Source organism: Thamnophis sirtalis, unplaced genomic scaffold, assembly GCF_051295495.1.
Source record: "Thamnophis sirtalis isolate CommonGarterSnake01/CBP01778 unplaced genomic scaffold, rThaSir2_p1.2 scaffold_17, whole genome shotgun sequence".
Taxonomy (NCBI): domain Eukaryota; kingdom Metazoa; phylum Chordata; class Lepidosauria; order Squamata; family Natricidae; genus Thamnophis; species Thamnophis sirtalis.
In genome coordinates, this window is record NW_028261397.1 from 498,077 (window position 1) to 523,532 (window position 25,456).

At 51.8% G+C, this 25,456-nt stretch overlaps 1 protein-coding gene across 1 annotated transcript in view; it reads left to right on the top strand.

The window, feature by feature from the left end:
- Positions 1 to 504: 504 nt before the first annotated feature.
- SLC13A2 (solute carrier family 13 member 2) overlaps positions 505 to 25,456 on the top strand; it is a 30,001-nt gene continuing 5,049 nt past the window's right edge. Inside the window, exons 1-6 of the mRNA XM_087702806.1 lie at positions 505 to 730; positions 15,206 to 15,334; positions 16,482 to 16,618; positions 18,717 to 18,925; positions 21,686 to 21,896; positions 23,273 to 23,395. Coding sequence (XP_087558932.1) covers positions 638 to 730; positions 15,206 to 15,334; positions 16,482 to 16,618; positions 18,717 to 18,925; positions 21,686 to 21,896; positions 23,273 to 23,395 — 902 coding nt within the window. The 5' untranslated portion in view covers positions 505 to 637. The remainder of the gene's footprint in view (positions 731 to 15,205; positions 15,335 to 16,481; positions 16,619 to 18,716; positions 18,926 to 21,685; positions 21,897 to 23,272; positions 23,396 to 25,456) is intronic.

Genomic DNA, 25,456 nt, shown 5'->3' on the forward strand with positions numbered 1-25,456 from the left:
CGCGGCCAATTCTTTAATCTTTAATCGATCACACAAATAAATACAAAAAAATCCCCATCAACGCCGCCTTGACGCTCTTCCGCGGGAGAAACCTCCGTCAGGACTCCGGACGGGAGACATCAGCGGAGTTACAAATCCCTCCAGGTTGCATCTCCACGGCTGCAGGCCAGGCCAGCGGGGCGTAAAGACAACAGACCCGGGGCGCGTTTAAAGAACGGAGCCTCTCCCAGGGATGGCGGGACGGAGGAGCAGGACGGGGAGGTCCATTCGAGTTCGCTGCAAGAAGGGGGTGCCGGCGAGCGCGACCTGGGGAGCCAGAGGTGTTGCCTTCTGGCTGAGTCACCTGAACGCCAGGCAGGAGGGAGGGAGGGAGGCGCAGGCCGGGGAGGCACCGGGATTAACCCAGCAGCTGCCAGACAGCGGAGCGACTTCCTTCTGGGCCGGGAGAGTCCAAACCAAGGGCTCCTTTAACCCCTCCCCGCCTTGGCTCCTGCCTCACCTAGTCATGGAAGGCGAAGCAACGACGGCGGCAGCCAAGGGGCCAAGGTCAGCCCCGCGCGCACCGGAGCCTTTATATAACCCGGGCCAGCGCCTACCTTTCCTTTGACACCTCGGCTGCCTGGCCACCGTCTCCATCATGTGGCGGGCGGTTCTGGCATACAGGAACTATCTCATCGCCCTCCTGACGCCCCTGGTCTTCCTCCCTCTGCCTCTGGTCCTCCCTTACAAGGTAGGCGGCTTTCTCCCTGCCCGAGAGGGAAAACTTCCCCAGAGTGAAAACTTTCTTTAAAAAGACAACATCCACCTTCACTGCTTCTGGCATTCCGGCGGTGCCTCGACGCTTTCTTGGAACAGGAAAGTGCCAAATGGCTTTGGGGTTTTATTTCGTGGGTAGGGAATCTCCCGCGTGCAGTGGAAGAGAAGCGGAAAGACAGGCGGATCAATGAGGTTTCTGGTTTTATGTTTGTTTGTTTAGTTATTCGTTTATATTTCCGCCCAAATGTAAAGCAGCTGGACTGTTCAGCCTCGGACAGCGCGATTCGCCCTGTCCGGAGCTCACGAGGCCAGCTGCTTTTACACCTGTGCGTGGGAAAGTGGTTTCTCTCTTCAGCAGGATGAGAAGCTGGGGGGACGAAGGCGGGTTTTCAGGTCATTGTTTGCTATTCTTTAAACCACGGTCGAGGCGGGAACTGTCTGAACATCTGGTGCCGGTGCCCGCGAGAGAGAGAGAGAGAGAGGGAACGCGGTGCCCGCAAGGACAAGCAACCCATAGCGACGTTTGTCAAACACGGAGAGCAAACACGCGTCAAAGCGGCCACAGCCCCGAGTGCCAATGTTGACGTTTCAATGCACCGGTTTAGCTAGTCGGCATGTGCCCGGCCGCTCCCAACGTGCAGGCAGGAAGAATTATCTTTGGGGTCAATAAACAGCCTCGCAGGCCCAAACCGCGCAGGTCGTGGGAACCGTCTACAACCAGCGAGACCGAATCAGAAGACTGAATCCGAAGGGAAATTAAGAAGAAAAAAAAAAGATAATCCGTGATGTTGCAGGGGGAAAAAAAACCGGCAGAAGGATGAAGAGGGAAGCCGAGCCAGGCGGCAAGGCGAAGGGACTCTCGGGGTTGGGGCCGCTGCCCAAAAGGCCCTGCGCTCTCTGGCTCCAGGTGGGCTTCCTGGGGTCCCGGCTGGCAAAGCAATGGGGGCAGGGAGGACCCTTCCGTTAGCAGCAGCTCTTCTCTGGACTTGGTGGTTTTGTTGCAGACGTTTCATGACCCAACTAGGGAACATCATCAGTGCTAGAAGGAAGGTGGGGTTTGTGGAGAGGAGGAGGAGGAGGGAGGTCCTTGGTGCTCTCTTAGCTGTTTTCTTGCAGACGTTTCATGACCCAAACTAGGGAACATCATCAGTGCGAGGAGGAGGGCTGAGGGGTCCTTGGTGCTCTCTGAGCTTGATTGTTTTCTTGCAGACATTTCATGACCCAACAAGGTAACATCATCACTGCTAGTAAGGAATAGTAAATTGACTGCAACCCCCTTTACCTTCAGGCACCGATAATGTTCCCTAGCTGGGTAATGAAACATCTGCAAGAAAACAACCAAGCTCAGAGAGTAACCAGGAGCCCACCCCCTTTGTTTCCATCTCCCCCCCCCAAAAAAAAAGTCAGACAAGAGGGAAGGGCATCTGCAGGAGAACCAGCTGTGGCCCAGACTCTGCATATCTCCCTAAAGCTCCTCTTTTAAGCCTCACTTTGTGACGGCTGGAGGAGAATGACACACACTTTCCTTCAACGTGGGGGGGGGGGGGATGTGGAGTGAGGAGCTGCCCAGGTCTACTCATAGTTTGTCCCTGGTGACTCCTACTCCACACGCAGGCTCCTTCCTTTGCAAGCCCTGTTTCTCTCTGCGTTTCTCCTTGGTGTAAATCAGTGGTTCCCAAACTTGGCAACTTTAAGACTTGTGGACTTCAACTCCCAGAATTCTCCAGCCAGCTCTGCTGGCTGGAGAATTCTGGGAGTTGAAGTCCACAAGTCTTAAAGTTGCCAAGTTTGGGAACCACTAGTGTAAATAGTGTTTAAAAGCAGCTTCCAGGTTTGGGGAGGCCGAGGGGTCTTCTGGCTTGAAGTGGGGCTGAAGCGCAGGTTCACCTGGCGTGGCTTCCCATTGATTTGCAAGGCAAGGAGGAGAGTGTGGAGGATTCCCTCCAGGTGGGATTTCAACTCCCATAATCCCCAGTCAGCAAGTTTGGGAACTACAATTATAAATTGAGGATCAAGGCTGGGGGAAAATGGCCCACTAGGTGGATTTTAATTCATAGATATGAAAATATATTAGTCCTGTTACTTGGTGCTTTTCTGGTTTTCAGTTAAATCTGATGTTTTTCTCTTCCTCCTCTTCCTCCTCCTCTTCATCTCTCTCCCTTTCTTCCTCTTCCACGTCTTCATTTTTATTCTTTTGATAGCAGTTAGACTTATATACCGCTTCATAGGGCTTTCAGCCCTCTCTAAGCGGTTACAGAGTCAGCATATTACCCCCACAGTCTGGGTCCTTCCTGTTTTGATGATTTTATTTTTCTCTTATTTTTGCCAGACTATCTTCTCAAAGGAGGAAAGTATAAATGAAATACAAAATTAAAAGCCCAGTCAAAGGAAAGACATGGGCAACAGGTTTAAAAACTGCGATGAATTTGGAGCGTAGAGACTTATTGCAGAATTAGAGGGGATTGTAATCTAATCCCTGCATAGAATGTTCTCTGTTGGTTCCAGGTTATGGAATGCTTAGAAATGATATTTATATATTTATTGAACTGGAGATATGTTATCTTGGAGGATTGTTTTTGTTTTGACCAGGAGTCCTGGTTTCCTGTTACCGCTAACTCTTAACATAATAGAATAGAACCAGGGATAGACTAGAATAAGGAATAGAAGAGAAGAGAAAGACGGTTGGAAGGGACCTTGGAGGTCTTCTAGTCTAACCCCCTGCTTAGGCAGGAAATCCTACAGCATTTCAGGCAAATGGTTGTCCAATCTCTTCTTAAAAACATCCAGTGTTGGAGGTTTATTTCCAACAGATTTGCTTTCTCCACCTTTTATTCAGCATGTCATGATTCTTTCTCATGTCGTCAGCCCCCCCCCCCGCCCCACCCCCCCGGGGTAACCTGTGAAGGAGGAAGAGCTAAGAGAGGCCGGCAATATGAAACAGGCGTGGGGCTGCTAATCTTTGATCGGGCTTCAGCCCCCTTAAAATCGAGTGCATGTTGTGTCCTTTTTAATTCATTTTTTGTCTTGTCTTTTAAACTCTTTTAATATTTTTTAAAACTGTTTTTATGTAAGCCGCCCGGAGTCCTTTGGGATTGGGAGGCATACAAATCCATTAAAATTGAAATTGAAACAGATCCCAGGTCAAGAGTCAGGTTAAAATATCGGAAATCTAGAAGAGAAATCTTGGAAGGGAATGGAGTGTACAGAACATCTAGTAATACGGGCGGACTTCAATTCCACATTGCTGTCCATCCTCTTTAACGTTGCCAAGAATGAAAAGTATTCAACCACCTGCTCAGTGGAGGAACAGCATCCTTGGCTGGTGGCCCTCCAACTTCTGCGTAAACATCTCCAGCCGAGGAAGGCCCACCACTACTCTGGCACCCACTTCCACTGGAGATCGGCCCTTCCTGTGAGGAAACCCCTCTTGGTGTCCAGGCAAAGTCCGTGTCCTTGTCATTTATCCCCAGAGCTTCGTGTCTGATCTTCTGCGACAATCGGGCCTCCAGTGTTTTTCAACCTTGGCAACTTGAAGATGTCCGGACTTCAACTCCCAGAATTCCCCAGCCAGCGAATGCTGGCTGGGGAATTCTGGGAGTTGAAGTCCGGACATCTTCAAGTTGCCAAGGTTGAAAAACACTGTATCTAGTCCACCTTCATCTGGACTAGCAGAGCTCCAAGGTCCCTTCCAACTTCTGCGTTATTCTGCGTTATTCTGTTGTCCCGTGTTATGCCGTTATTTGTCTTATTCGGTTATTCTGTATTTATTCTATTATTCTGTTATTGCCTTATTCTGGTATTCTGTTGTTTTGTCCCATTTTATAACCTTTCCAGTGGCGGGATTCAAATTTTTTTTAATACTGGTTCTGTGGGCGTGGCTTGGTGGGCGTGGTGGGCGTGGCAAGGGAAGGGCACTGTAAAATCCCCCATTCCTTCCCGATCAGCTGGGACTCGGGAGGCAGAGAAGAGTTGGGGGCGGGGCCAGCCAGAGCTGGCATTTGCCGGTTCTCCAAACTATTCAAAATTTCTGCTCCTGGATCTCCAGGGCTGCTCAGAATCCCACCTCTGGACCTTTCTTGCCAAAGTGACATGAACCGCTGCAGTTCTTAAGCGAGTCACAAGGTTGTTAAGTGAATCTGGCTTTGCTTGCCGGAAGGTCGCAAAAGGGGATCAGACGATCACCGGGACTGTCATAAATGTGAAGCAGTCGCCAAGGATTCGAACTTTGATCCTGGGACCATGGAGAGATGCTGCAACGGTTGTAAGTGTGAAAAATGGCCGCAAGTCACTTTTTCCAGTGCCCGTTGTAACTTCGAAAGGTCTCCAGACGAAGCGTTGTAAGTCAAGGACCCTCTCCACTTTTATCTTGGGGTGGGGGCATCCTCCAGGAGGCTTCCTTTCAGAGCCAATCGAATCTGAAATACATTCAGGAATTCGTTTTCTGAAGACTCCTGATTCCCGTGATGGTGAAGGTGGCTGAAGACCCCCATGGAGCCTCTGGCGCTGAATGGAGGACTCCCGTCTCCAGGGGAAGAGATTCCCTTCCCAGGAAGGCGAGAGAAGCTTCCCTCCATGACCCCTGGGCTGTTCCCACCCGACAGGGCTGTTTATCTCTGGGATGAGACACCACCAGGAAACCACTGGGCCATTCTAGGCAAGAGAAGGAAGTCCAGGAAGGCAGATGGCCAGGATGAACCAGAGTTACGGAATGACTGGCTGGAAGAGACCTTGGAGGTCCTCTAGTCCAGCTCTCTGCCCAGGGCAGGTGCCTTCGGACCATCTAGATCAGTGTTTCTCAACCTTGGCAACTTGAAGATGTCTGGACTTCAACTCCCAGAATTCCCCAGCAGTGGTTAGGACAGTGTTTCTCAACCTTGGCAACTTGAAGATGTCTGGACTTCAACTCCCAGAATTCCCCAGCCAGCGAATGCTGGCTGGGGAATTCTGGGAGTTGAAGTCCAGACATCTTCAAGTTGCCAAGGTTGAGAAACACTGATCTAGACTATCCCAGGACTTCAGGGGGGCGGCTGCCGGCCCACAGCTTCATTGTCTCCACCGTCAGGAGATTCCACCTTCCTTCAAGCTGGGTCCTTCTTCTTTTCCCTCCATCGGTCCTCGTCTTACGGTTCCTCTGGAGAATCGGTTCACTCTCTCTGCCCTGGGACGGCCAGAAAAAGGAGGAATCTTCCGACAGTGAGGACAATTAACCAGTGGAACAGCTTGCCACCAGAGGTTGTGGGTGCTCCATCCCTGGAGACTCTTAAGAAGAGATTGCACGGCCGTTTTGTCTGAAGCGGTCTAGGGTCTCATATCGGAGCAAGGGGTTGGAGTAGAAGAACTTTAGAACAACGTAGAAGAGAATAGAGCTGGAAGGGGCCTCAGAGGTCTTCTAGTCCAGCCCCCTGCTCAACAGTATACTAGCATCTCAGGCAAATCCTCCAAGGGCCCTTCCAGCTCTCTTCTTTTGTTATTCGGAGGAGGAGAAGGGGGGGGGGGAGAAGGGCCTCCTGCCTGAGCCGGGGGCTGGACTAGAAGTCCTCCAAAGGGCCCTTCCTTCCGGCTCTGTCGTTCTCTATTCTGTTCTTCTGCATTTTGCACTGGTTGCCTCCTCAGTCCAGAAATAATTAACTGCAGATCAGGAGCCAAGAAACCTCCAGCCTGGCTTTCCGTGTAAACATGCCTCTTGCATAAAACCGGGACATCCATGAAGATCCTGCGGATCGGCCGGCACAGATGAAGCCGCCGCTGGGCGTCCCTTGCAAAGAGCCAGGCGTGCTTGTTGAGTTCAAAGCACGGAAGCCTTTATTTCTGCACGCGGCACACAAGGCTCTCCTTAGCCACAGGCAGTCCTTGACCTATGGACACAGTTGAGCTCAGCATTTCTGTTGCTAAGCGAGGCAGTTGCTAAGTGAGTTTTGCCCTTCCTTGCCGCTGTCGTTAAGCGGATCCTCGCGGGGGTTAAGTCAGCCACACGGTTGCTAAGTGAATCGGGCTTCCCGTTGACTTCGCATGCCAGAAGGTCGTAAAAGGGGATCACACGACTCTGGGGGGGCCACTGCAGCCGTCGTAAGTCCAGGCCAGTTGCCTCTGGATTCTGACCTCGTGGCCAGGAGGGAGGCGGCCACAGACCTCAGCCTGAAAAACAGCCGTTAAGTCACCTTTTTTTCAGGGTGTTCGTAACTTTGGACAGTCGCTAAGTGGATGGTTGTAAGTTGAGGATTACCTGCAATGATGGAAGCCAAATGGCGGAACCCAAAGGGGGCCGGAATTGGGGCTCTCGGGGGCCACGCAATGACTCCAGGCTCACGACCCCTTTAGCACACACACACACACACCCCTTGGCCCAGTTTCTGCCCAGCTTCTCTGGACTCCTCTCCCCCCCCTCCCCACTGACCCCAAGGCAGGAGAAGCCGGTTCTGGTCTCAGAACGGAAACCAGGACTTCCAGTCCTGGGTCATTGGGGGGGGGGGGAGGCCTCCCAGGAAGCAAAGTCCTGGGGGAGATTAGGTTGCCTCCAGCCCTGCTGGGCAGCTGTCAATCTTTAAACTGGGGGGGGGAGGGGGGTTTGCCCTGTCAGCTCCAGGAGGAACCCCAGGCAGCAGGAGGGGGAGGGGGAGGAGTGCCAGGGGGGGGCAAAGTTCAGGATCCTTTTTTTATCTTTCATTCATTTCATTTCATTTATTATATTTATATGCTGCCCTTTTCCCCCGAAAGGGACTCAGGGCGGCTAACAAATCAAATCAGGGAAGGGGGGGGGGGGTACAGACAAAAAATAAAAAATAAGAATGATACATAACAATGCATAATTTAAAAACACACAACAGTCATACCATTCAAGAAGGGGGTAGAAGCTCTTTAGCCCCAGGCCTGTCGGAACAGCCAGGTTTTAAGGGCTTTGCGGACGGCCTGGAGGGTGGTGAGGGTTCGAATCTCCACGGGGAGTTCGTTCCAGAGGGTCGGAGCAGCCACAGAGAAGGCCCTCCTCCGAGTAGTCGCCAGTCGACACTGGCTGGTAGATGGGATTCGGAGGAGGCCTAATCTGTGGGATCTAATCGGTCTGGTGGAGGTAATTGGCAGCAGGCGGTCTCTCAAGTACCCAGGTCCAATACCATGAAGGGCTTTATAAGTGACGACTAGCGCCTTGAAGCGTATCCGGAGACCAATAGGCAGCCAGTGCAGCTCGCGGAGGATAGGTGTTACGTGGGTGAAACGAGGTGCACCCACAATCGCTGGCGCGGCTGCATTCTGGACAAGCTGAAGTCTCCGAATGCTCTTCAAGGGCTGCCCCATGTAGAGCACGTCTTTCTTTCTTTCTTTCTTTCTTTCTTTCTTTCTTTCTTTCTTTCTTTCTTTCTTTCTTTCTTTCTTCCTTCCTTCCTTCCTTCCTTCCTTCCTTCCTTCCTTCCTTCCTTCCTTCCTTTCTTTCTTTCTTCCTTCCTTCCTTTCTTTCTTTCTTCCTTCGTTCCTTCCTTTCTCTCTCCCTCTCTCCCTCTTTCTCTTTCTTTCTTTCTCTCCCTCCTTCTTCCTTCCTTCCTTCCTTTTCCTCCTCCTCCCTGTCTCAGGAATCCTGGGACTTGAAGTCCACAGAATGTCCTAATGGTGTCCCTGACCTAGCAGATTGCGGGGCCTCTTGTCTGATGCTAACTTTGGCCTGTCTGGACAGGAAGTTTTGTCCTGGGACTGGAAGTCCTTTTATAAACAACCCCCACTGATCCCTGCGGATATTGACAAATACCCTGAAAGCATCCGGGGAGCACAAACGATGCTTCTGCACTGGAGACTCCAGGCAGCTTAACAAACATTTTAAAAATCCGTCGTAGAATAAAAACCCATCACCCGAACCCTAACCCAAAAGGTTTTGGGGCCTTTCGGGAAAGCAGGAGGGGGAGAGGGCCACAGCCCCATCTCAAGGGGAACGAATGATGTTCCAATAACAGAATAATCGAGTTGGAAGGGATCTTGAAGGCCTTCTATCCCAGGGGTCTCCAACCTTGGCAACTTTAAGACTTGTGGACTTCAACTCCCAGAATTCCTCCGCCAGCAAAGCTCTGAACTCTGGGAGCTGAAGTCCACAAGCCTTCAACGTTGGAGGCCCCTGTTCCAATCCAACCCCCTTCCCAAGCATAGAGAAGGGGCCACCACTGAAGAGACCCTTTTGGGGGTCTCCCAGGTGGCAGCCCGTAATCAGGAGGGCCCGGGACTCGCCCTCCCTCCCCCTCCTGGTGGCCTGAGAGGCTTTCATAGGGGGGAGGCGGTCCTTCTGCGCCACCTCACTGCCGAGGTGGCGCAGTGGTTAAATGCAGCACTGCAGGCTACTGCTAGATCAGCAGCTCGGCTGTTCAAATCTCACCGGCTCAGGGTTGACTCAGCCTTCCATCCTTCCGAGGTGGGTGAAATGAGGACCCGGATTGTTGTTGGGGGCAATATGCTGACTCTCTGTAAACCGCTTAGAGAGGGCTGAAAGCCCTATGAAGCGGTATATAAGTCTACTGCTATTGCTATTGCTTCGAACAGCCTGACCCAGCTCCTGTCCCCATGGATGATGAGGTGGGAAGATGCAAAGCAGTTGCAGGAAAACCAACACCTGAATCTTGGGACAACTTTCCCCAAACTTCTTCAAGGCTCCGTTTCAGGATGAGGAAGGAGGAAGTCTGGGCAGGAACAAGGCGGCTTCGTCTCCCCTCCCTCCCGCTGGGACAGGCCCTTCCGAGGCAGTCACGGGGGCAGAGCTGCGGTTACCTGCCTAATTACAGGCCTGGGTTGCCCAAGTTGCCAAGGTGGAAGCTGCCCAGGTGCTCTGCCAGAGCAAACACGCCCAAGATCTGGGCATGCTTTCTTTGCAGCCGAAGAAGCAGGTGCTTTGGAAACTGAGCAATCGCGCGGAGGCACCCACAGGTGCGGCCTTAGAGTCAGGAGGAGGAGAGGACTCCCAGAAAAAGAAGACCAGGGCTGTCTCATTGGTCTCGAGCGATTTTCTCTCTCCAAAGAGAGACGTCGCCCATCCTGGGGGCTGCTTGGGGGCACCTACAGGTGTGGGTCAAAATGTCAAGATGGCAGCCGAGGCGTTTTTTGATGTCGGTTGCCCTCTTGACCTCTTCAACCATCCCCTTCTATTGTAGCCATCAGCTCTTTGAAACTCAGAACAGAATGGGAAGGGACCTTGGAGGTCTTCTAGTCCAGCCCCCCTGCTCAAGCAGGAGACCCAAGACCATTTCAGACAAAAAAACCTGTCCAATCTCTTCTTAAAAACCTCCAGTGATGGAGCTACTTATAACCTCTGGAGGCAAGCAGTTCCACTGGTTAATCCAGTGTTTCTCAACCTTGGCAACTTGAAGATGTCCGGACTTCAACTCCCAGAATTCCCCAGCAGTGGTTAGGACAGTGTTTCTCAACCTTGTCAACTTGAAGATGTCCGGACTTCAACTCCCAGAGTTCCCCAGCCAGCATTCGCTGGCTGGGGAATTCTGGGAGTTGAAGTCCGGACATCTTCAAGTTGACAAGGTTGAGAAACACTGGGTTAATCATTCCATAGGTCTGCGACTAAAAAGCTGTTTGATTATTTTCATCTAATTTCCATGTATTTTGGTGTGCTGAGAACAAATAAAATATTGAAAAAACTCCTAGACATCATGATTTGCCACAGCATGCAAAATTGTCTTCAAATATCTTTTTTTTTTAATGGTATTTTTTATATGGGTTTTTAACCAAATTTAAAATCCAAACTACTATTAATTAATTCACATAAGTGCATTTAAGATATAAAATGCCAAAAAAAAAACAACCTTAAAGGGTTTGTCCGAGTTATGTAAAAAAAAAAAATAGCACTGTAAATCTGATGGTCAGCAATATATACAATAAGCTAAGCAAGTTTTAAGTCTGTGCTTCTAATGGTAGAAGGGGTTAATCATCCCTGAAGAATCCAGTGGGAGGGAGACAAAGGGAAGATAGCAGCATCTCCGGTCAGTGCAGGGCGCGTGTCTTATGTAAAGACACAGAGCTGCTCTCTCCTGCATGCCACACTTGTGCACGAATCATCATCAGGTTCTTGGTTCTAGGCTGTTCACACTTTTTCATCGCAATTCATGTTAGCTCGTCATTCTTCAACCGTTATGTTATGGCTCCGCGAAAGTGTATTAATTCGCCAGACAGTTTCTGTTTCATCTGTGGTGAATATACAGTGTTGAAGCAACAGCAGAATATTACAGACTTTGTGAAAAAGGTATACTTTGCATACTTTGGACTAAAAATTGGAGATCAAGATAAAGTTTGGGCGCCTCATAAAGTGTGCAAACGGTGTGTTGAGGACCTCCGAAACTGGTTCAAGGGTAAGAAAAAATCTTTCCGTTATGGGATTCCTATGGTATGGCGAGAGCAAAAGAACCATAGTGATGACTGTTCCTTTTGTTCATGCGATGTGAAAGGGTTTAATTCCAAATGGAAGCATTCCATTTCATACCCCAATCTTCACTCAGCAATTCGTCCCATCCCCCATGGCACAGATATACCAGTACCCAAGCCCCCTGCTACCTTGGAAGAGATACCTAGCTCCGATGAAGGTGAAGTCATACGTGAACCAGATGAAGAATCAAGTTCTGACTTTGAAGATGATACAAGGCCAAAATTGTTTTCTCAGGAGGAGATGAATGATTTGGTAAGAGACTTGAATCTTCCCAAAGATGCCGCTGAGTTAATCGGATCAAGGCTGAAAAGCAGGAATTTATTGTTGCCAGGAGTGTCATCTTCATGGTTCAGACATCGTGAAAAGGAGTTCGTTCCTTACTTCGCCCAGGAAGACAAGTTGGTTTATTGCATCAATGTCGAAGGTCTGATGGGTCAATTTAAAATCCAATATGATTCAGAGCAATGGCGTCTTTTTATAGATTCTTCAAAAAGAAGTCTCAAAGCAGTTTTACTCCACAACGGTTTTTACGCTTCCATACCTGTACGTCATTCCGTACACTTGAAGGAAACCTACGAGAACTTGGAATCGGTTCTTCGTAAACTTAAATATGAAGACCATGGTTGGCAAGTGTCTGGGGACTTAAAGGTCTTGTGCATGCTGCTCGGGCAACAAGCTGGGTATACCAAATACCCTTGTTTTCTGTGTCTATGGGACAGTCGAGACCAACAAAATCACTGGACCAAGAAGAGTTGGCAGCCGAGGGTGCTAACAGTCAGTGAAAAAAATGTCCTCCGAGAAACTTTGGTACCTTCCCATAAAGTTCTTCTGCCAGCTCTCCACATAAAATTGGGATTAATGAAGCAATTCGTAAAATCACTTCCAAGAGATGGAGAATGCTTCAAATACTTGGTCACCAAGTTTCCATGCCTGTCGGAAGCAAAATTGAAGGAAGGTGTATTCGTCAGACCAGACATTAGAAGGCTTATAGTTGATCAAGAGTTTGTCAAAATGACGGATCCTCAAAAAGAAGGGTGGGTTGTATTTAAAGAAGTCGCACAGAAATTTTTAGGCAATAACAAAGATCCTCACTACAAAAAGATCGTCGGAAGAATGCTGAAAGCATTTCACGCTTTAGGTTGCCTGATGAGTTTGAAGGTGCATTTCCCCCAGTCCCACCTTGACTACTTTCCTGAACATTTGGGAGCTGTGAGTGAGGAACAAGGTGAACGATTCCACCAAGACATTAAAGAGATGGAAAGGAGATACCGGGGGAAATGGAGCATTACAATGATAGCAGACTACTGTGGGATGCTTCAGAGAGACATTCCAGATGCTACTCACAAGCGTAAAGGCACCAAGAGGATCCTCACAAGGAAGAAGAATCGAGTTTAGTGTGTGTAGGTGAGCTCATTTCAGTTCCAAAAAGGATTTTCATGAAAATATTGTAATAAAACTTTAATTTTACAAGTCTATTTCCATTTATTTTGAGGTATTGCCTTATTTAACATAGTTACCTAAATTGTCAGGAAACGTGATGTCCTATGACAAAATGGAGGTCATTTTCAGATTCAGCGCACCAAAAAAAATTAAAAATTACGTGGAATAACCAAAACAGCTCTCGAATTATTATTTATTTATTTTTTGCAGACCTGTGTTCTTAAGTTTCTCCTCAGTTCTAAGTTGCTTCTCTCCTTGATTCATTTCCTCCCATTGCTTCTTGTTCTGCCCTCAGGTGCCTTGGAGAATAGTTTGACTCCCTCTTCTTTGGGGCAACCCCTGAGATATTGGAAGGCTGCTATCCTGTCTCCCCTGGTCCTTCTTTTCATTAAACTAGACATCCACATTTCCAGCAACTGTTCTTCGTATGTTTTAGCCTCCAGTCCCTTAATCCTCCTTGTTGCTTTTCTCTGCACTCTTTCCAGAGTCTCCGCATCTTTTTTGTATTGATGTGGCCCAAAGTGGACCCAGTGCCTGGTCCAAGGGGCTTTTCTGAGCACTCAGCATTGCCCGGAGGGGCACACAAGGCTGTGTGTTGCTGCCCAAGGCTGGCCAATGGGCCTAGGGAGGGCAAGGGGCTCTCCTGGGGGATGAGCTCGGCTTCAGGGAGAAGGCCTCCTGGTGGGCACCTCCTCCTCCTGCAAATGTCTCTCGGGTGATTTAACTTCCTTGCCAAATGTGGGCTTTCCTGGCGCCCTCCCATCCGTGTCCTGGCCCGGTTCAATCCTGCTTAGCTTTCTGAGATGACGGAAGCTGTTGGTCTTCTTGCAACAACAGTGCCCAGGTGAAGATCCAGAGCAGAGTTGCACAAGCCTGGGAATCCACAGGCGTTCCCATTTCAACTCTCCAGGTTCTCGCAATGGCCTCGCTCTCTGGGAGGCTCCTGGCGTTGACGCCCTCATCTGGGGGTGCCCAGGTTGTGCAACCCTGCAGAAGATGCCCTTCCTGGTTTCTTAGCCCCGGGCCTGCCTGGAAGGCTGGGAGTTGGACCCGCCAAACATCTGAAGAACTTCCGTTTGGGGCTGGGTGCCTCTTCAGTCGGTGTTTCTCGGCCTTTGAGAGGGAGGACTTCCACCCCCAGAATCCCCAGCCTGTATGTTGTTGTTTTTTTAATTGAGAATTTTGAAGAAAGAAAAAAAACTTTTACAAATATTTACTTCCCTCCCCCCCAAACCCCCAACCTCCCCCCGACTTCCCAGAACCAATACAGGGTATAAATCTTTAACAATAACATTCTAAAATAAACTTTAAAAAAAAGTTAATAACATATTTCACTTGAGCTTTAACTCCTCCTTGCTAGGCTAAACAATTTATATCATTCCTAATTTCTTTAATCATAAGCTATGTTCAGTTCAGTTCAGTTTATTATATTTATATACCGCCCTTTTCAACCAGGAAAGGGGGATACAGACAAAAAAAAATTTAAAAACAAAGCATAACAATGCATACTTTAAAACATACAACAATCATACCATTCGAGACGGGGGGGGGCAACAGCTCTTTAGCCCCAGGCCTGTCGGAACAGCCAGGTTTTAAGGGCTTTGCGGAAGGCCTGGAGGGTGGTGAGGGTTCGAATCTCCACGGGGAGTTCGTTCCAGAGGGTCGGAGCAGCCACAGAGAAATGTGAAATTTCTTAGTCCCGTATTTATTTTGAATATAATCAATCCATCTCTTCCACTCCAGTTTAAATCTCTCGTTTGAATTATCCTTGAGATATGCAGATATTTTAGCCGTCTCTGCTAGGTGTGTTACTTTCAATGTCCATTCTTGAACAGTAGGCAAATCTTCCTTCTTCCAGTATTGCGCCACCAACAGTCTAGCTGCGGTTATTAAATGCAAAATCAGGTTAATCTCTACAACTGTACAATCAGTAATGATACCTAACAAAAATAACTGAGGGGTAAAGTTTATCCTTTTTTTAAAGAACATTTTGCATAACCCACCATATTTTTATCCAAAATGCCTTAACCTTTTTACAAGTCCACCATATGTGAAAGTAATGCCTGCAGGTTTTAAAATGGGTGGCCTTCAACCTGCTCCCTGGGGAACTCTGGCCTAGGAAAGTCTAGACCAGTGTTTCTCAACCTTGGGCACTTGAAGATGTCCGGACTTTAACTCCCAGAATTCCCCAGCCAGCGAATGCTGGCTGGGGAACTCTGGGAGTTGAAGTCCGGACATCTTCAAGTTGACAAGGTTGAGAAACACTGTCCTAACCACTGCTGGGGAATTCTGGGAGTTGAAGTCCGGACATCTTCAAGTGGCCAAGGTTGAGAAACACTGGTCTGGATAAAGAGGGAGTCGATTCAGAACCTTTGTGAAAAGGCAGAAGAGGCCTCGGTGGTTTCACTCCTGCAGTGGTTAGACTCCTACGGCGCTTAAATCCGATTTCCTTATTGCTGCTTGTTCACTTGATGTCTCCTTTGGTGTTCGATTAACCCCGGCGGTGCCTTTTCCCTCTGGCAGGATTTATTGAAAGAGAAGTGCCGGCGGAGAGCTTGGTGCCCTCGGTGCCCGGATCCTCTCCTTGACCAGATTCTCTTCTTCCCGTAGGAAGCACAATGTGGCTACACCATCATCGTGATGGCCATCTTCTGGTGCACGGAGGCCCTGCCGCTGGCGGTGACCGCTCTCTTCCCCGTCCTCTTCTTCCCCCTCATGGGCATCATGGACTCCACCACGGTACGCCAGGCAGGGGAGCTGGGGATCGGGAGGGCCGAGGGCGGCCAAGGTGGGCAGGGAAGAGGGAAGGGTGGTAAGAGCCAAGGTGGCGCAGTGGTTAAATGCAGCACTGCAGGCTACTGCTAGATCAGCAGGTCAGCGGTTCAAATCTCACTGGCTCAGGGTTGACTCAGCCTTCCATCCTTCCGAGGTGGGTAAAATGAGGACCCGGATTGTTGTTGGGGGCGGATATGCTGACTCTCTGTAAACCGCTTAGAGAGGGCTGAAAGCCCTATGAAGCGGTATATAAGTCTACTGCTAAGTCATGCTAAGGGGCCACCACCACAGCTGATGATGCTGGCCTCCCTCGGCATGATAGTGCCAATATTTGAGGGGCTGCCCCAAAGAACTGGGGCTCCACCTGAAGGCAGGGCGAGGAACAATGGATGGAAATTAATCCAGGAGAGAAGCAGCCTGGAATTCAGGAGGAGTTTCCTGACAGTGAGAACAATTAACCAGTGGAACTGCTTGCCACCAGGGGTTGTGGGAGCTGCAACACTGGATGTTTTGAAGAATAGACTGGACAGCCATTTCTCAGGGCTAGTATAGAATAAGGTTCCACCACTAATCCGCGGTAGACTAAAGCACGCTCGACGAAAGCGCGTACGTGACATCATCACAGCACGACGAAAACGGCACGCTGTGAGCGGTAAATTTAAAATTAAAGCAAAAACCTTACCCTAACCCCCCCAAACCTAACCCTAACCCTAACCCTAACGCTTAACGTAACCCTAACCCTAACCCTAACCCTAACCCTAACCCTTACCTTTATGTGAATCGGCTTGCTTTAATTTAATTTTAATTTTAATTTAATTTATTTTTAATTTTATTTGTCGCGCTGCTGATGACGTCACGTACGCGCTTTGATCGGGCGTGCTTTAGTGGACCGCGGTTTTGTCGGGTCACGTAGGATAAGCGTGTCTAACTTTGGGAATTTTAAGACTTGCGGACTTCAATTCCCAGAATTCTGAGGAATCGTCTTAAAAGTTCCCAGGTTGGAACCCCCCGCCCCTTTGATAAAAGATTTCCTGCTTGAGCAGAGGGTTGGACTAGAAGGCCTCCAAGGTCCCTTCCAACTCAGCCATCCTCTTATTTTGCTTCCCTGCAGGTGTGCATGGAATACCTGAAGGACACCAACATGCTCTTCATCGGGGGCCTCCTGGTGGCCATCGCCGTTGAGCACTGGAACCTCCACAGGCGCATCGCCCTGCTGGTCCTTCTCATCGTCGGGGTCCGGCCTGCCTTGTGAGTACTTCGGGACAGGGGCCCGGGCCTGAGACCTCCCCCTCCCCTTGTGCCCCTTGAGGAAGCCCTCAGAGGAAGGTGCTTGGGTGGGGAGGGCTCTTGTCAGTAGACCGACAGGGCATCCCTCCCTCCCGCCTGGAGGACCTCAGAGTCGTGCTAGAGAAGCCTGCGCAGCCATCACGTTTCCTTGGGGTTGTCTGCATCCGTGACCCGTCAAAACCGCGGTCCACTAAAGCGCGCCCGACGAAAGCGCATACGTGACGTCATCAGCAGCGCGACAAATAAAATTAAAAATAAATTAAATTAAAATTAAAATAAAATTAAAGCAAGCCGATTCACGTAAAGGTAAGGGTTAGGTTAAGGGTTAGGGTTAGGTTTAGGGCTAGGTTTAGGGTTAGGTTTGGGGGGGTTAGGTTTAGATTTACATGTTAATTTTAAGTTTACCGCTCACAACGTGCTGTTTTCGTCGCGCTGTGATGATGTCACGTACGCGCTTTCGTTGAGCGCGCTTTAGTCTACCACGGTTTTGTGGTGGAACCGTCTGCATCACGGCCACGGGGACATTCAATCAGAACAGAGCTAGAAGGGACCTTGGAGCCGAGGTGGCACAGTGGTTAGGGTGCAGCACTGCAGGCTATCTGCAGTTCGGCAGTTCAAATCTCACCGGCTCAGGGTTGACTCAGCCTTCCATCCTTCCGAGGTGGGTAAAATGAGGACCCAGATTGTTGGGGGCAATATGCTGACTCTGTAAACCGCTTAGAGAGGGCTGAGAAGTCTAACTGCTGTTGCTATTGCTATTGGAGGTCTTCTAGTCCAGCCCCCTGCTCAAGCTGGAGATCCTCTACTAGGGGTGTCCCAACGTGAGAACTTTAAGACTTGTGGACTTTAACTCCCAGAATTCTGAGGGTTGAAGTCCAAGGTCTTAAAGTTCCAAGGTTGGACACCCCAACATCTTCTGTTCTGGAGAAATGGCTGCCCAGCCTCTTCTGAAAAACCTCCAGTGATGGACCCCCCCACAGTCCCTTCCACCGGTTGATCGTCCTCACTTCCAGGTTGATTCACTCCTTCCATCCAGTTTCCATCCATTCGGTCTCTAGGGGGATTCTTGTCCTGCCTTCAGGAGCCTTGGAGAATAGCTCGACACCCACCCCCTCTTCCTTGGGGAAGCCCCTCAAATATTAGCCTATTGCTCTCTTGTCTCCCCTGGTTCTTCTTTTCCCTGGTCTCGACAGGCCCAGTTCCTGCAGCCGTTCTTTGTATACATGTGTTGGTTGCAGAAAATGACAGGCGTTAGACTTCTCAGGATACAGGAAAAGTCTATTTGGCAGCCAGGTTGAGAAAGCTAACGAAATGGCTTAGCATTGCTAGTTCTGAACACCCTTCATTATCGAAGCAGGCGTTCTTATATGTTCTCAAAAGCATTGCAACACGGAAACACTTAACTCATTTCTTAGTGGTTACCTGGAGGAGAGAAAGCCTTATAAGGAGATGAAGGTCTTACTTCTCCTTTTGTTTCAGGTATGGCTTACGTGTTATTAACGAACTTTAATTGAACTTTGTGGTTTGGACTTTTAACACAAGTAGGGACGTTGGCGAGAACATCCTGTGGTTAGTGAATGGGGACACTTCCTTTAAGCCAGGGTTTCCCAACCTTGGCAACTTGAAGATGTCCGGACTTCAACTCCCAGAATTCCCCAGCCAGCGAATGCTGGCTGGGGAATTCTGGGAGTTGAAGTCCGGACATCTTCAAGTTGCTAAGGTTGGGAAACCCTGCTTTAAGCAACTTCTAACTGTCCCTGTTATTCTATTGCAAGCTCCAACTCTTGTCTATGTGACTTTTAATATAGAAGTAAAGGGGTTCTAAGAGGCTGTCCAGCCTGACCCAGTAGGTGTCACACTTAATGTCCAAATCTCACTTTACGGCTGCTTTATCTGGACATTCTCCCTGCTGCCACCAGCCCCGCCTGGCCCTTGGCCTGGGGCTAGGAAGCCCCCCTGGGGCCCTGGGCTCTTGACCCTCGGAAGCAGCACAGCTCCTGGAGGGGCTCTGGGGCTCCGGCCCAGCCAGGCTCACCTCCTCCCCCTCCTCCCCCTGCAGGCTGATGATGGGCTTCATGGGCGTGACGGCCTTCCTCTCCATGTGGATCAGCAACACGGCCACCACAGCCATGATGGTGCCCATCGCCCAGGCCGTCCTGCAGCAGCTGCAGAAGTCGGAGCTGGATCAGAGCACTGCGGAGCAGGGGGTCACCCAGAACGGGACCCTCAACCGGGCCTTCGAGATGCAGGAGGGCCCCCCACAGCAAGGTAGGCGTCTCCCCCACTTGCTCCCAGCAGAAGGCCTGACCAAGGTGGGATGATCTCGGTTTGGCTGGGGCTTCCTCCTCCAATCCCTGAGTCGTTACAGGTAGTCCTTGATTTACGACCCACCACTGGGAGCAGAATTTCCGCTGCAAAACAAGGTGGTTGTTAAGTGAATCATGTGGTCATTAAGTGAATTTGGCTTCCTCCCTTGTCTTTGCTTGCCGGGAAGGTTGCAAATGCCGGTCATATGAGTCCCGGCTACATGCCGTGTGCCAAGGGCCCAAATTTTAATTGTGGCGGCGGAGATGCTGAATATGGTCATAAGTGTGAGGACTGGTCATAGGTGACTGTTTTCAGCATCAATGGAACTTTCAATGCTCACTAAATGAATAGCTACAGATAGACCTTAAATTATGACCATCGTTGAGCTTGGCGATTACAGTGGCAAAGTGGCTCGTCACATAACTGGAGGAGGTCGTTAAGCGAACCCAATGCAAATATCCGTTTGTGGCAGTCATGTGGCCCAGGGGTGCTGCAAACAGCTGTAAACGCAAGTCAATTGCTGAGCGCCCAACATGTGGTCACGTGACCATGTGCGGTGGGGGCGGGGGGCAACACTGAAGCTTCAAAACTGGGTCGTAAGTAGCTGTTGGAGGGTCTGTTGTAACTTCAAATGGTCGTAAGTTGAGGACTCTCTGATCAGGAGAAATAGCACCTCCCCTTTGCTCTGAGCAGGCATCCTACCCAGACTGTGCGGGAGAGAAAGAAGTGAGAGAAGGGGTGGGGGGAGATTTCCCTGCTATGAATTGGAGGGGGGGGATCCTGTCAAACAGCTTAACTAAATGGCTGATTACAGCAACCTGTGCTGTCTGAAGCCAATGCAAGAAGAACATCTGGATCAGCCCCCCCTCCCCTTGAGAGCTGTGAAAATAATAAGGGGGGGGCAATGCTCAGATGCCCCCGAAATCTCACTTCTGCTTTGGAAGCCCTTCGGAGCCGTGGAACCGAACCTCTGTGTGTCCAATCACCCTTGGCCAATAAAGAACATGGCACTGTATTCTTTCTGATCGACAAGCTCAGTGTCTTACCCACCAATTTGGTGGTTCGAATCCCTAGCACTGCGTAACGGAGGGAGCTCCCATTACTCGTCCCAGCTTCTGCCAACCTAGCAGTTCGAAAGCATGTAAAAAATGCAAGTGGAAAAACAGGAGCCACCTTTGGTGGGGAGGTCCCAGCGTTCCATGTGCCTTCGGGGTTGAGTCACGCCGGCCACATGACCACAGAGACGTCTTCGGACAGCGCTGGCTCTTCAGCTTTGAAAGGGAGATGAGCACTGCCCCCTAGAGTCGGGAACGACTAGTACGCATGTGCGAGGGGAAGCTTCACCTTCACCAAGGTGGCACAGTGGTTAAATGCAGCACTGCAGGCTACTGCTAGATCAGCAGGTCAGCGGTTCAAATCTCACCGGCTCAGGGTTGACTCAGCCTTCCATCCTTCCGAGGTGGGTAAAATGAGGACCCAGATTGTTGGGGGCAATATGCTGACTCTCTGTAAACCGCTTAGAGAGGCCTGAAAGGCCTATGAAGCGGTATATAAGTCCACTGCTATTGCTATTACCTTTCATTGCAGTCTTAAGATATTTGGCACCTGCTCTGGAAGACTTCCATGCTGGCTGGGGGATTCTGGGAGTTGAAGTCGTGGATGAGGCAGAGGAACGCTGGCCTCTCGGTTAATGGCACTGAATTAAGCGGGCACCCACCAAGGGCAGCCTTGGGTACTCTCTGCTCTGCAGGGAAAGCTGTCTCCAGATCGCCCCCTGCTGGCGTGACGATGGTGGGGCAGGCCCACTGGGGGATGCGTCGAGTGCCAACCCTTGGCATATCCCCCTGGCTGTGAGGGCAGGCAGGGCGTGGTTTCCATAAGACTGGCTGCCTCGGCCTTTGCTGGCCTTCAGGAAGGCCGGGGGCATCCATGACCCCGTGGTGGCCCCAGGGGGCTCTCTCTGAGTCTGGTGGCTTTCTTGCAGACATTTCATGACCCAACTAGGGAACAGCATCAGTGCTAGAAGAGAGGCAGGTTGCGGGGAGGAGGAAGAGGAGGACGAGGGGTTTTCAGAGCCTGGTGCTTTGTTTTCAGCCATCTAATTATCACACTGGCACTGATGATGTTCCCTAGTTGGGTGATGAAACGCCTGCAAGAAAACGGCCAAGCTCAGAGGGAACCAAGGACCCCACAGTTCCACCCTGAGCTGCCCAGACTCCCTTGGCATCAACCACTCCTCACCTGAAGCTGCCGAGCCGAGGTGGCGCAGTGGTTAAATGCAGCTACTTCAGCTGACTGCAGTTCTGCAGTTCGGCGGTTCAAATCTCACCGGCTCAGGGTTGACTCAGCCTTCCATCCTTCCGAGGTGGGTAAAATGAGGACCCAGATTGTTGTTGGGGGCGATATGCTGACTCTGTAAACCGCTTAGAGAGGGCTGAAAGCCCCTATGAAACGGTATATAAGTCTAAGCTTTTGCCGGGCCACCAGGAGGCTTCCAGAGGCCTTTTTTCAGAGCTGGGCCAGGTGCCCACTCGGCCTCTCCGCCACAGGGCACTGCCAACCCCCTCCTCTGGTGTGGCTCTGGGTCCACCCCTTGTCCTGTGCAACGGGGACCCCGGGCAAAGCACCAGAGTCCAGGAGCCGGGAGAGGGGGTGGTCTCTGGCCCGCTGCCCTCCCGCCCAGCTTGCTGATGGACCCTTCCCCCTCTCACGGCCCCCCAGGCAACGCCCACGTGCAGGTGGTGGTGAAGGAGAAGCTGCCCGAGGAGGCCGAGCAGAAGCTGCCCCAGGAAGACCGGCAGCAGTTGCTGAAGAAACACCAGACCCTCAGCAAGGGCATGAGCCTGGCCGTCTGCTACTCTGCCAGCATCGGCGGCATCGCCACCCTGACGGGCACCACCCCCAACCTGGTGATGAAGGGGCAGATGGACGAGTGAGTAGGGGGCTCCTACGCTGCCAAGCGTCTCCTGGCACGGCCCCATTGCCGGCTTCCTTCCCCAGAGCCTCTCGGGGTGGGGGGGGTTCAGAAGGGTCTCCCTGCTGCTTTCCCCATCGCCCCTTGCCAGGTTCCAGGCGGCTAGCAGAAGCCCCTCATGAAGGGGTGGGGGATCCTTTGCTTCTGCAGGAGAGACCCCTCCTCCCCAAAGGGGGGACTGCGTGGGGCACGGAGGGTGGGCCCTTTTCCTCTTGAGTGCTTCAGCAGGGGGTTGGACTAGAAGACCTCCAGGGTCCCCTTCCAGCTCTCTTATTCTATATTCCGAAGCTTTCCTTGCCTTGCACCAGCTGATGAAATAGAAGTAGAACCCTAGGGCTGGAAGGGGCCCCAGAGATCTTCTAGTCCAGCCCCCCTGCGCAAGCAGACCTTCTCTTATTCCGTACCAGTCAAATGGCTGGCCAGACTATTTTTCAGACGTGATGGAGCAGCTGCAACATCTGGAGGAAAACTACTCCAGGGGTTAATTGTTCTGTCAGGAAACTCCTCCATTCGGAGTTGGATCTCATCTTGATCAGTTTCCATCCATTGCTTTTCCTTCCTTCCTTCTCACCCCCCTCCCTCCATCTTTCCTTCCTTCCTTCAATCCATCAATCTCCTTTGTCCCCTTCCCTTCCTTTCTTCTCATTCCTCCCTCCCTCCATCTTTCCTTCCTTCCTTCCTTCAATCTATCCATCTCCTCTTTGTTCCCTTCCTTTCTTCTCATCCCCCTCCCTCCATCTTTCCTTCCTTCCTTCAATCCATCCATCTCCTCTTTGTCCCCTTCCCTTCCTTTCTTCTCATCCCTCCCTCCCTCCTTCCTTCCACCATTCTTCCTTCCTTCCTAGCCTCCCTCCTTCTCCTTCCCACCCCCTTCCTTCCCTTCCTGAATCATAGAATCCTGGGGCTGGAAGGGGCCTTGGAGGTCTTCTAGTCCAACCCCCTGCTCAGGCAGGAGAGCCTAGGCCTTTCTGGAGAAATGGCTCTTCTTAAAAGCTTCCTGCCTTCGTCACTTCTGGAGGGAAGCCATTCCACCGGTCAATTCTTCTCGTTGTCAGGAAATCCCTCCTCAGTTCCAGGGGGCTTCCCTTAGTTTCCCCCCCTAAGGAAGATGGTCGGCTGAGGATGCCCATTTCCTGGCGCTGCCATTGTGCCACCTGCAGACCAGGACCCTCCTTAGCCTTGGCCACTTTCAGACGGGGAGGGGCCAGAACTCCTGCCCCCAGTTGGCCACCTGAGGCTGGGAAAGACTGTGGTGGGCAGTTTCTGGAGGCAGGGGCTGGGGGTGTGTGTGTCTTCCAGAGGGCACAATGACAGGGAGGGTCTCTCCTCACCAGGCTCTTCTGCCACAATGACAACGTGGTGAATTTTGCCTCCTGGTTCACCTTCGCCTTCCCAGCCATGCTGGTGCTGCTGGTCCTCTCCTGGCTGTGGCTGCTGGTGATGTTCTTGGGCGTGGAGTGAGTCTCTGGGCCTCCTTTGGCCCTGCGGGGGGGGGGAACCGGTGGGGAGGGGGCTCATGGAAGAGGCCACTGGGTTCCCTCCTGCCCCCTTAATTGGGTTGGGGGCCGTGCCTGGTCTCCAGGATAGGGGGGCCACTAGATAGAGGGACTCGGTCAGCCTCCAGAGGCCCTGAACGGAGGGAGGGAGGGAGGGAGGGGCAGCCTGTCCACAGAGACCTCCGGCCAAGTGACCCTTCCAGGACAAGGCACGGGGGAGGTGGGGGAGAATCCCCTCTGCTGGCTGCCCCACATCCTTTCCCTCCCAACCTCCCAGCTTCAAAAAGAACTTCGGCTGCGGCAGCAGTGAGGCGGAGAAGCAGAAGTTGGACCAGGCCTACAGCATCATCCGGAGCGAGTACCGGGCGTTGGGGCCGCATGAAGTTCTCCGAGGGGGCCGTCCTCGCCCTCTTCATCGTCCTGGTGGTCCTTTGGTTCACCCGGGAGCCTGGGTTCATGCCCGGCTGGGCCAACGCCCTCTTCAGCCAGAGGGGGAAGAGGTGAGGAGGGGGCCCGGCTCGGGTGGAGGTCTCGGAGCTCTGGATAAGGTCCTCCCCTCGCCCCTCGCCCACCCCCAGGGCTGCGTTTGAGGCAGCCAAAGACCCCCCCTCCCATCCCCTCTCTCCCACCCGTCTCAGCCGTGGTGGTGGGGGGGCTGAGTGACACTGGACTCCATCTTCCAGCCACATCACGGACGCCACCGTGGTCATCTTCATCTCACTGCTGATGTTCGTCATCCCCTCCGAACTGCCCAGCTGTCGTAAGGCCCAGCAGGAAGGTAAGCAGAGGGTGCCAGGCTGGCAGAGGGAGCAGCTGGGGGAGCCCTCCTGGCAGGCCCCCGGGGAAGGCTCAAGTGGCCTGGAGCTCCTACACTGGGCTGGCCCCCTCACTTAGGACCCCCGAGATCGGAAGGGACCTGGGGGAGCAACTCCTTCAACATTTGCGATTCTTTCTAGCAGTCGGGAGGGGGAATTGCTGGTCTCCCCCCCCTCCCCCAGCTGCCCATCTAAAACTTGTACTAACCAAAAATAAATTAGGGGGGGGGGAGGCAGAGAGAGGAGAAAACTTCAAGGAGAGAATTTGGAGTTTGGATTCAGGAGGATCCCAGGAAAGAGACTCTCTCATTTATTCTGGGGGTCCCCAAAGCTGACCACCAAGAGCCGAGGTGGCACAGTGGTTAAATGCAGCACTGCAGGCTACTTCAGCTGACTGCAGTTCTGCAGTTCGGCGGTTCAAATCCCACCCAGGCTCAAGGTTGACTCAGCCTTCCATCCTTCCGAGGTGGGTGAAATGAGGACCCGGATTGTTGTTGGGGGCGATATGCTGACTCTGTAAACCGCTTAGAGAGGGCTGAAAGCCCTATGAAGCGGTATATAAGTCTAACTATTGCTATTGCTTGCTACTTTAACACTTGTGGACTCCAGCTCCCAGAATTCCCCAGCCAGCTGCCCAAGGAATTCTGGAAATTGAAGCCCACCAGTTGCAAAGCGGCCAGCTTTGGCGACCCCCCACCCCACCCATATTCCCTCCCAAAAAACGCAGGAAGGCATTGGGCCACTTCTGCCCAGTTTTGCCCCTGAGGACTTTGGGAGGGGAGGCGAAGTGGGGCGACTGGTTCGGTCTTGAGAGGAAGACGCCCCCACCCCCCAATTAACGCAGCATCCCCAGGTGGGAAGATCAAGGGGAAAGTGGTTTGTGAGTGGGGGGAGTGAATGGCCTCCGCCAGGACGGATTGGCCTTTTCTCCCCGGTCTTCCCGGAGCGGAGTTGCTTCCTCCCCTCCCCGCTTCTCTTGCAGGCAGCCCTGGGCAGATCCGCGCGCCCCCCGCCCTCCTGGACTGGACCACCGTCAACCGGCACATGCCCTGGAACATCGTCATCCTCCTGGGAGGGGGCTTCGCCTTGGCCAAAGGCAGCGAGGTCAGGGCTGGGAAGCGCAGCGGGCGGAGTGGGTGGGTGGGGGCGTTTCTTCCTCCGATCGTCCCCCCTCCTGGCCACGGGCGCGGATGTGGCGGGCCTCGCG